Genomic DNA, 12,032 nt, shown 5'->3' with positions numbered 1-12,032 from the left:
AAGTACAAAAGATCAAAAGAGCCTTCATGATCTGTAAATGAGTAAATGGGATCACACACCTTTCCATACTTGGTAGCCAGTTCTGTGCATAAAAACAAGTGCATTGTTAGTGAGCTAGGCAGAACAGTACCCTTAAAACAAAGTAGCTTACTGTGGTAGTAGTACCATAATAAAAGTACTATACCACATTGGTATATGATTTGCATATTCAAAGGTATTACATGGACTTTCAAAGCAAAGAATACCATGGTATCATCATGGTAATGCACAAAAGTTATAAATTATGTATATACAATACATACTATGGTACTGTATGATTGTACCAATATTCAGTTGTATTTACATGGCCACAAGGCTTCAAAGCATATTATAGTATCACCCAAAAACATGGTAATATCTACCATTGTACTGTATGACTGTATATTCATATTAAGTGATATTTACATGGCACTCCAATCATGGTAATGTCCAACAAACATTTCATTACCATGATACAGTGTACAAACAAACAAACAAACATCTGCTTCATAAATTAAGGAACTCACACCACCTGCTGGACAATTCCAATAAAAAATGGATGGCGCATTTCTAAAATTATCCACAAGTATTCAACAGTTTTTTGTTCATCAACAACAACAACAACAAAAACAATCTTTACTCTGGTCTAGTACAACTGATGTGCTTTATTTGGCAGTTTACAGCATGTGCGGTGATTCGATTGTGTGGTCCATCTGAGACTGAGCTGCGGTATAAGCCATTTTTTGCAGCTTTTCAGTTGAGAACAAGACTTTGGCTCTTTAGAATAGTTACTTGTGGGAAGAGAAATGTCTTTTTTTTTTTTTTACATAGCATTTACATAGAAGTAACATGAAGAACATAGTCATTACAAAGTGTGACTCCAAAAAAGGAACAACCGACATTACTAGTATGTTAATACACATTTTAAACATTACATTCTCGTCCTTCAGGCCATAATATGTCCATCATAATATGACTGTCAAAGAGATACAAGTCCAAATCTGGTGAATATAACTACAACAATAATAGTCCAGATGAGTATTGTGTCCAAACACACTCAACATGTAACATTGATACTGGCCTATTAGTTGTTAGATGCCAGATTTTAACACTGAAAAATCACCATCTTCTCATATCTCACATTATATATTGTTCCTCTTCATTCGGCGAGTCTATAGCTGTAGACTTGGCAGGATACGCAGTACTGAACTATCGCATGATCCTTGGTGCTGATCTGTCGTTGCAGGCCGCTTTTCTGAGACGCACCCCTCTACGGATGGTCTTCAACATATCTTCTCCCCCTTTCTCATGCCCTTGATCCTGCTGGTGGCCCTGGCTGGCCTGAGGGTCCGTGGGGAACGGGAACTGGCCCTCACCGAGAGCCTGAGCATTAGCGACCAGCTCTCCAATCTTCTCCACCAGACTGTGGCGATTGGCGGCAAGCATCTGCTCTTCTTCTGAACTGAAGCCCGCAGCTCCGTGTTGCTGGGCATAGACACTCCCACCGCCAGCTCTTCCCCACGATGGCAGGCTCATTCGCTTGGGAGAGGCTTTGTACTCTAAAATTTCCAACGTTTCATCACTGTACAGACTTTCCTCACTTCCATTGTGCTCAGGAGGAGGGCTGGGGAATCCAGGTGAGTCTGGGACAGTAGGAGTCTTTACGGGGACGATAGGTGGTCGAATGGGGATCGGACCCACACTGGACGGGGTACGTCTCACGTTTGTTTTAGATGAAGGGGTTCTACGAATGGTGGCCGTTCCTGAGGCTATAACACCACTTCCCTTCCCGTTGGTTGTTGAGGTTCCCTGGGCACCCATTGCTCCGTGCAGTCCTGCAGTGCTGGCGGGCCTCTTGGTCTGGATCATACGCCGGTAGTTCTGAGCTAGGTTGCTGTGGCGAGGGACGGTGGAGGACTTGTCGAAGTCTGTCTGTGTGTCGTTATCACCGTCGCCATTCATGGAATAACAATCATATTCAGATCCTGCAAAGAGAAAACGGAAGAGAAGAACTCTCTTAGCCTGAACAAACAACAAACAAACTCTGACTTCAAGCAATGGATCGTATTTGTGTTTTTGGTCTGTTAGCAAAAAGGTTTAGAATCAAATACAGTTTATTAAAGGTGCTCTAAGTGATGCGACGCGTTTTTTAGGCCAAAACATTTTTTGTCACATACAGCAAGCATCTCCTCACTATCCGCTAGCTGCCTGTCCCCTGAACACATTGTAAAAAAACGCGGTCCCTCTAGACACCACAGGCTCCACAAACGGCAACAAAAACAAACTGGGCTCACCCGCACCACGAAACATAATAAACAGAGTTCCAGCCAATAACCGACAAGAAGTATTGGAGGGTGGGATTTGGGGGGTTAGTGCATGTGCACGTGAAGGGTGTGTGAGGAGGAGAGAGAAGCATGAAGAGGGAAGTTTGAATTATGGCCGACACACGACCAAAGAGACGACGTTCCGATGAACAAATTGCAAAGAAGAGGGACAAAGATAAGTGACAAGGATAAGGAACGCACGAAGTCCCGAATTTACATCGGAAAAACCTTCGAAAGGTGGCGAGAACTCCGCCGGCAGAAGGGCTTCCAATCCGACATAGTTGCTCTGTTTTTGGCAGAACAGGTAAATCCATTTTTCTTTCTAAACTGACGTTCATGTTCGCTAAACCAACACAAGGATGTAATTAGCTAGATCTATGCAGTCAGCGTTAAAGGTCCCATGACATGAAATTTTCACTTTCTGAGGTTTTTTAACATTAATATGAGTTCCCCTAGCCTGTATATGGTCCCCAAGTTTCTAGAAATTTCAATCGGTGTAAATCGAGCTATTGCTATCTTTCTCTGCCTTTGAGAAAATGGAAGCTCAATCGCGCTGATCTTGAATCTCCTCCTTGTGACGTTATAAGGAGGAATGTTACCTCCCCTGTCTCTGCTTTGCCCACCCAGAGAATATTTTCCGCCCATGAGAAAATGAGCTAGGAAGTAGGAATGCGCGCGCGATTTTAGTTTGTCCACGATAGATATCATGGCTTTTGAGCGAGCGAAGCATAACAATTGCTCAATAATTGGATGTACAAATGAACACCGAAGGGTTAATACAGAGCTGGGCTTGCTGAACGTCTGAAACTAAAGTCTGGATCACTCTCTTTGGCTCAGCTAACGTTACACACCTCGGAACAGTAAGTCAACTAATGATATATAAGTGTGTTGCTTTACTGTTTATGGTTGCCTAGACTGTTACACGTAGAATGTGGCTGTCACATTAGCTATGCAGCTATGCAGTTTATGTGTGTGAATACACACACTGTAACGCGAGTGTTGTACACTTCTTTGTTATTTGGATAACCGTTTTCCTGTTGGTTATACGGCGCGCGCGATATCCGCATTTCAAGATCGCAGAGCTTGATGATGTAATTGTAATAAGATAAATTACAGATGTTACAGATCTCTCATGAAAAGGCAACAGTAGGTTAGCGTTAGCTACATGATAATAACTGTAAACCATCCGAATAAAGTACCGTATCCAGACATAATATTTTAAACTAACCATTCGGAAACGTCCTGCTGGAACCGCTGAGTTGTTGCTTCTCCATCCGGATCAGATTCTGGGTCAAACTGAAATGCTTGAACGACTGCGTGTCTTCGTGCCATTGCTATATCCAACGTAAACATGCACGGACCGGTACCGTTGCGCAAGATGGTCAAGGCCACACCCACCCTACACCTTGCGCCGCCTTTCTCCTCCTCATTAGCATTTAAAGCTACAGACACCGAAACGGCCTGTCTGAAGGAAGCTCATTCTGGGACTGGCTTGTAGTGGCTATAATTCTGCACCGAGGCTGAATTTTTGAAAAGAGATTTCAGATACAGTACTAGGGACCACTAAGGCCTATATTAAAGCCTACAAAAAGTAGCATGTCATGGGACCTTTAACTTTGGTGAATACAACATGTATGTTTCTAGCAGCGATCAATCTCTATTGTAAATGATCAAGCAAATTCACAACAGACAATTTGTGTGAATGATTGTTTTCACCCACTGTTTGTTATGAATTTGAATGTTCATTTATAACGTTAAGCTATTGACAACTTTGACTAAATTAGTTTACGACGCGGCCGTTGTTTATGCTCACTGGGAAACGCGAAGCTAACGTTATCTTGCTATTATTGCGTCCTTGTATGGGAGCTATAGTTATAACCGCAGGTGGCGAAATGATTTTAAGATAATGTTTCTCTTTTTCTGCATTCTGTTCTGCAATATATAAAAGCATTTATCTAACTTGGCGACATTACACATTGAATGAAGTATCAGTAAAACTTAACTTTGTTTGTAGTGACTATTTTGACTTTCCTTTATGTCGGAAGGGAGGGGAGGAGGGAGGAGACGGGATGAGGAGGAGGGAGGTTCTAGCTAGCCTCCGTTTTGTTTGACAACAATTCGAATGTCAACAAGAAGTTATGACTCCCGGGATCGCTTAGAGCACCTTTAAATTGATAAAACTGTGGCTCTTGTAGTATTAGTATAATCTTAGGTAGTATTTTAAGGCATCATAAGCACACTTTCGACTCAAAGACTGTTCCAAAAGATAAGCTAAGATACAAGGAAGCACTTCAGGCAGCCATCCCATAATGCATAAAGATACACTAATGCAACAGAAATGTTAATATTAAGTACACTGTATACACCAGTGACTTTAACCGGGTATTCTGGGTGGTGCGTCATGTCAAAAAAAGCACCCGACGCACAGTAGTGGTATGATGACACAGAAGCCAATGGCATATGTCGCTATGCTTACTGGCATATCCGGTTTTCATCGGCATGTGCCACTTAAACCTTGTGACATGTGCCAGTGGATAGTGCCAAGTGCCACTGACATTATCGCGGAATACTGACACTGTGTCACGGAACATGTCGCCGTATGTTGTGACACCTCCCGTAGTGACTGACAGATGATAAATAAATAGCCTATTTTAGTGATATTTTTAAATAAATGTCGATTAAACGTATTAAAGTCTGTAATATTTTGTTTTTCAAACCTGTCGTCAGTTTGTGGCACATCAGTATCTGAGTGGCACGTGCCACTGAATGTTATATGTAACATATATATATATATATATATATATATATATTGAAGGGTTGGATTCTTGAATCCACCGCTGCTTAAAAATATATCCTTTGAGTGGTTGTTAATCAAGTTATCTTCTAAATATCAAATGATTTGAATGACTTCTTCAAGCTTATGAGATTTACCTGCTCTCTCTATCTCTGTGAGAGAAGCACCCAACACATGTTAAAACATATATTTACTCTTCTAGCTGACCATGGCAGCCTAGGTCATTTGGGTCACTCAGGCCTGTCTTCTATATGACCAATTCACAGTCAAAGCATTTACTTTATTTTTCATGATGAATATTGTCTTTTTTATTGTTTTTTTTTACAAAGTTTAAAGGGCTGGTTGATAATAATTTCACTCTTTTAACTTTAGTTAGTGTGTAATATTGCTATTTGAGCATAAACAACATCTACAAAGTTATGAAGCTCAAAGTTCAAAGCAAAGGGAGACATTCGCTTTTAAAGAAATAGTTTTTTAATGACTACAACAAACGGCTGGTAGGGACTACACGAGCTTCGTCCCGGGTTAGTGACATCACTAACCATAAAATTTACATAAACCCCACCCCCCGGTAACGCGATTTATAGATTATCATGACAGAATATGCTAATCAATGACTAGAAGATAACTACACATAAGCTACATAAATTCATCAACTAACCATTCAGAAATGTCTACATGTTGTCACTTCTTCTTGAGTCTCTCTATCATTGTCTAACTCCGGTTTGAACATAAGGCTAAAGGTTTTTGAAATTTCAGTGCATGTCAGTGTGAGGTAAAAGGACACAAGCTCCGCCCTCTGTGCCATGAGCAGCAGCTCATTTGCATTTAAAGGGACAGACACAAAAACGGTGCGTTTTTGCTCACCCTCAAAAAGTGACAACTTTAACATGCTATATACAATTATCCGTGTGGCATTTTGAGCTAAAACTTCACATACACACTCTGGGGACATCAGAGATTTATTTTACATCTTGTGAAAAGGGCATTATACCACCCTTTTAAAAGAACAGCTTTTATTTGAAATGAAAATCTTTTGTAACATTATACATTTCTTTGCCGTCACTTTTGAGCAATTCAATGCATCCTTGCTGAATAAAAGTATTAATTTATTTTTAAAAGAAAAACAAACTTTGGTAGAATGTCGGAAACCAAACAGTTGATGTACGCCATTGACTTCCAAAGTATTTTTTGTTCTACTATAGAAGTCAATGGGGTTCATCAACTGTCTGGTTACTGACATTCTTCAAAATGTCTTCTTTTGTGTTCAACAGAAGAAAGAAATTCATACAGGTTTGAAACAACTTGAGGGTGAGTAAAAATTTTCATTTTTAAGTGAACTATTCATATAAGTGCAATTTTAAGTATATTTCTGAGAAGTACATAAAAAGTAGACTTTCTTATTTTTAGTTTTAAAAAAGTATACTAATAGCACACTTGAATAAACTTATTTTTAGTACGGGGACCCCCAACTTTTATACGGTAGTGTATTTACATAAACTTATAGTTCATTCAATACTGAAAACTATCAATAGAAATTGTTACATATGTGTAAAACTGTTAATTTTATTTTTATTGGTTACATAATTTCTGCATTATACTATTTCTATGCTTTTAAATTATTAAAGTTCAGTTTCGTTGACTTAGCAGCAGTCTGTTGAATCTACAATTCGCATCCAGTGAGCAATCAAAATTGGTCAAACACAATATTTGTGTGTGTGAACACACACTATTCTCTGAATGGAATGGACATGTGTTTTGAAGGCTGTACCAACTGTACATGTGCAACTGCACTTTTTTGTGTGTTTATGTTTGTCTGTGTGTCTTACCCTGTGAAGGGATAGTGTCCTCTGAACATGATGGTGTAGTGTTCTGAGTGCTGTATCCACTGGAGTACTGCAGAGAATCACAGCTGCTCTTCTGCTGCTGATCTACACTAAGCCCACGAGTCAGAACCATAGCCAGCTCACTAGCGGCAGATGACATCGGCTTAACATGCTATGGGAAAGAAAAGAAGAGAAAATTTTAATTTATATATATACAGTATATACATTTGGAAACATTACTAATTTTAATGTATTTTATAAAAGTCTCTTATGCTCTTAAGCCTGCATGTATTTGATCAAAAATACAGGAAAAAACTGTAAAATTGTGAAATATTATTACGATTTAAAATAATGGTTTTCTATTTTAATATACTTTAAAATATAATTTATTTCTGTGCTGCAAAGCTGAATTTTCAGCATCATTACTCCAGTCTTCAGTGTCACATGATCCTTCAGAAATCATTCTAATATGCTGATTTATTATCAATGTTGAAAACAGTTCACTGATGAACAGCATTTATTCAAAATAGTAATTTTCTAACAATATAAATATAAACCATTACTTTTTATCAATTTAATACATTCTTGCTGAATAAAAGTGTTCATTTCTTTCAAAAAAAGAAAGAAAAAAATTACTGACCCCAAACTTTTGAACGGTAGTGTATATTGTTATAAAATATTTCAATTTTAAATAAATGCTGTTCTTTTTTTAACTTTTTATTCATCAAAGAATACTGAAAAAAAGTATCACAGGTTATAAAAAAATATTAGGCAGCACAGCTGTTTCCAACATTGATAATAAATCAGCATATTAGAATGATTTCTGAAGGATCACGTGACACTGAAGACTGGAGTAATGACTAATGAAAATTCAGCTTTGCAGCACAGAAATAAATTATTTTTAAAATTAATATATAAGTAATAATATTTCACAATATTACTGTTTTTTTTCCTGTATTTTAAATCAAATAAATCCAGGATTTATGAGCATAAGAGACTTCTATCAAAAAAAAATTGTAATGTTTCCAAACTTTTGACCGGTACTGTATATATTCATTAATGTTTTTATTTTTATATATAAAAAATATATTCTCAGGACCTTGACATCTTTAGAATTCATCCTAGCAAGCCTATAAGGATCCTCAGGGTGAATTATTCCGTTTCCTCCCAGTCCACTAGAGGGCTCTGCCGCCTCAGTCCTGCGCTGTTGGGGTACAGCCGTCTGCTCATAGTGACCTGCCTTTGACCAGTCCTGCTGCAAGAGGAAATTGTTTTCAGGGTCATGGAAATATAGCCAGAATAGGACAGGACCTGTGCATTGGGTCTGCAATTTCAATTGACTTATTTAGTAGATGTTCATTTTAATCAACAAAAATAACCAGCAAGCCTGAGCCAGATGTTGGTTAATAAAGAAAAGCTGATGGCAAAGAAATTAAATGGGATGAGATAAAAAGTTAACAAATTCAAATTAATAATGTTTTGCAAAAAATAACAGAACATAAAGCAAACAATGGCTGACCGAATGGTCGAAATGAAAAACAAACCTTCCAGTAAGGAACCTTTGATGTGGGTGAAGGGGAGTTTGATCCAGGGGATTGATTATAGGAAGGGGACGCAGGAAGTATGTAAGAGTGAGGCCTGATGGAGTCATTAAAACAGTGAGCAGGGCGAAAGGTAGCAAAGGATGAGCCGAACTGTGGAAACGGAACGACAGGATGGCCCAATCAAATACGGAGAACAACACCATTTAATGCCCATATACACATTATATGGGCATTATGCTTGATAGTTTTAAATCAAAGAAACATACAAGACAAATAATGACAACAGAGTTCTGTCAACTTAACAAAAAAAAAGTAAGTTTAAGGTGCCAACCAAAGAGCTTAAGTAATTAAACCATGTATTTATTCAAATTCCAGAAATAAAATAATACTTACTATTGTCGGAGAGCCACACTCACTGACTGACTGACAGGTTTCTGAAGCCTCTGAGGATGCAGAGCTGGAGGACTTCTGTTTACCAGAGATAAATAAAGATAGGTCAGTCAAATGGATCTGGAAATTAAACATAACAGATGAAAACAAAACACCAGATGAACTGCTAAAGACCTGGCTAGTGATGTCAGACGGCATGGGGGAGGGAGGTTTGGAGTGCACGTTCGCATCTTGAGAGACAAATCCAGAATCATGAGAGGAGACGCTGCTCAGGCGATGAGCGCCACCTGGTGGCAGATGCACCAAACTGAGAGGAACACAGAGAATCATTAGTGTTATTCCCAAAACTAGCAAATAACAAAATAAGGTATATGGCATCTATGGTTCCATAAAAATCTTTAACATCTACTGAACCTTTTCCTTCCCCAAAAGTAAGGAAAAATTGTTCTTTTGAGAGTTGTTCAAAAGGTTCTTTGGGGAACTAAAAAATGGTTCTTCTATGGCATCAATAGCTGCTTTCCGACCGGAGGAACCTTTTCACAGTTCCTAGAACTATTGGCTAAAGTACCCGGATGTCGGCGTGTTCGCACCGCAGGAACAAGGAACGATTTTAGTTCTAGGAACTCCATTTGGAGGAACTAATTTAGGTCCTACTTTGGAGTAGGGTCTAAAACAGCACTATAGGAACTACCCGTGATTTTAGTGTAGGCTGATTGGCCGAATGCACGCGGAACACCAGCACCTGCCATTTTTAAAACAGCTAGAATGTAAACACACAGATTATAGCCTATATATTTACTCCATAACTAACTATACAAACACGGAAAACAGTGATAGATGGGTCTCTAAACCTTTATGCTGAAGAGAAAATCCAACGCAACTTTGAGGGGACCAAGTCAAACATGATTATGTATTTCTGCTCAGCTAGCAACACTGGACATCAACCACACGGCATAGGCTAATAACCTTTTTTCATATACTGTCTACTTTCTATAACAGTTCTATCTAATAACATGTTAAACAGCACTGTGTTAGACAGATCGCTAACTAATGAACACAGAATGTGAGCATTGTTTGCTCTGGTGTTCTCAGCGCCGCCAAAATAAAAGTCACTGTGCTTGCGTCACTCCCTTACCCCTCCTACCAGTTCCTATGGACACTTGGCCAGTGCGAACGCAAACAGCAAAACCGAGTTTGGGGGAGAGTAGTTCTTAGAACTGTTTAGAAGTGGACAGTTCCTAGAACTAAGTTCCTGTAACTATTTGGTCGGAAAGCGGCTTATATGAAAGCCCTCTTTTGGAATCTTTATTTGTAAGAGTGTTTGGCTTAATAATATCATTATAAAACAGTAGCCGACATGAATTAATTCAATTTTGCACTGATGGGAAATCTTAATTGTGATAAAAATGATGAGACAAGCACCTGCAAAGGCTGCTCTTCCTGGATCCAACACTACTGGGAGAAGAAGGTGGGGTCTGGTAGGACCAGTTGTAGTCAGACCCCTTAAGATCCAAAATCACCTAGTGAAAGTCAAATTAATATGTCCTTATTATTATTATCTGTGTGTGTGTGTGTGTGTGTGTGTGTGTGTGTGTGTGTGTGTGTGTGTGTGTGTGTGTGTGTGTGTATGTTTGTTAAATGATTTTCATGTGTATGTTTAAGCACCTGTTCACTGGCCTCTGGTAGTTTATGTGGGTCAGTGGTCAACACAGTGAGGTCATCAATAATGGCCTGAAGGTGAGTGGCCTCTCCCAGCATGGCAATTTCACCGATCTGAGGAAAGAGGTTGATGTTGATTAATTTGATTAATTAGATATTTGATTAATTAAATTAAATTTTGCCATTTCATTTTAGATAGATAGATAGATAGATAGATAGATAGATAGATAGATAGATAGATAGATAGATAGATAGATAGATAGATAGATAGATAGATAGATAGATAGATAGATAGATTCCATTTTAAATCCTATGAAAAAATATATACAATATATTACACACACACACACACACACACACAAAAGAAGAAATAATCTTGCTAGACCTCTTGAAGTAAAACTCATCTTTGAACACCAAAATGGCAATTTAAAGTTTTTAATGGATACATGAATATGCAAATGAGCCCCGACTCCACTCACTCATCCAGGCTCTTCTACAAGTCGATGTATCAGAATGGAAATGCGTTTCATTTATCACTCTCTTCAACGTCGGACACATAACGGTAATTAATATGATTAGCCTTTTGCTTTACTATGTTATCATCAAATAGCTAATAATGTGTTGCTAATGTTACACAAACGACAAACCATGGTCCCGTTCGCCATCTCAGAGTCATACGGCTGCCTTCTAAAAATCAGCATCCATAGAAACGCTTTGAACAACATGGAACGTCAGTGGAGAAAGGCATCAAATACATAATTCAACCGCTATATTGCTAAATGTACACAACTTTTCATATCAACAGAAAAATATACCAGGGTAACATGGCTTCTCTTGAGACTCCCGTGCTTCGTAGCCTATTTAATGATATGCTAAAGCCCACCCGCACATTGACGTGATTGGTTACAAGGTAGTTTGTAATGTAAGAAACATTAAGATTAATCATTAAGATATCTTTTTTTCACTGCAGTATTAAGGAGAAAATACTTAGCAATGGTGTTGACTTATGAATTTTCACATAGTTTGTCTTAAAGCATATTAAAAACACCACATAGACACATAAACAACATGAAAAACAATAGGTTACTTGCGTAACCCCGGTTCTCTGATAGCATTAAGTGAGGTGTCTCACTATGGGATACGCCCCTTCCGCGGATTCCACAGAAGTCCTATTACATTACGCCAGCCCCAATTGGCTGGCAGACATGACGCAGTGTCTGGGAGTGGCTACCCCACCCCTCAGTATAAGAGGAGCAGCACTGCGTCATTACGACATTCAAAACAAGCACACCTCTTCCTCGCTTCACACAGCAAGGAGGGTGATCTGGTGAGACACCTCACTTAATGCTATCAGAGAACCGGGGTTACGCAAGTAACCTATTGTTCTCTTTCAAGCATACGTTTCGGTGTCTCACTATGGGATATACTAACTCCCGTAATGCCAGATAGCCTGCCTCGAAGTCTCCTGCCAACCACA

The 12,032-nt window shown here is 38.8% G+C and overlaps 1 protein-coding gene across 3 annotated transcripts in view; it reads right to left on the bottom strand.

Annotated features, from left to right (window-relative positions):
• Positions 1–665: 665 nt before the first annotated feature.
• mtss1la (MTSS I-BAR domain containing 2a) overlaps positions 666–12,032 on the bottom strand; it is a 41,092-nt gene continuing 29,725 nt past the window's right edge. Inside the window, exons 8-15 of one of the 3 annotated variants that reach the window (XM_081372465.1) lie at positions 10,562–10,669; positions 10,319–10,416; positions 9,071–9,203; positions 8,900–8,974; positions 8,507–8,656; positions 8,062–8,217; positions 6,966–7,134; positions 666–2,003 (exon numbers count right to left, since the gene is read on the bottom strand). In XM_081372465.1, the coding sequence (XP_081228591.1) occupies positions 1,228–2,003; positions 6,966–7,134; positions 8,062–8,217; positions 8,507–8,656; positions 8,900–8,974; positions 9,071–9,203; positions 10,319–10,416; positions 10,562–10,669 (1,665 nt within the window). In that variant the 3' untranslated portion in view covers positions 666–1,227. The remainder of the gene's footprint in view (positions 2,004–6,965; positions 7,135–8,061; positions 8,218–8,506; positions 8,657–8,899; positions 8,975–9,070; positions 9,204–10,318; positions 10,417–10,561; positions 10,670–12,032) is intronic. The other 2 variants (XM_081372466.1, XM_081372467.1) reach the window with 2 other exon arrangements.

The sequence above is a fragment of the Scardinius erythrophthalmus genome, assembly GCF_964197995.2.
Source record: "Scardinius erythrophthalmus genome assembly, chromosome: 8".
NCBI classification, from domain to species: domain Eukaryota; kingdom Metazoa; phylum Chordata; class Actinopteri; order Cypriniformes; family Leuciscidae; genus Scardinius; species Scardinius erythrophthalmus.
The sequence above is the reverse complement of the archived record's forward strand: the minus strand, read 5'-3'. Positions and strand labels throughout refer to the sequence as shown.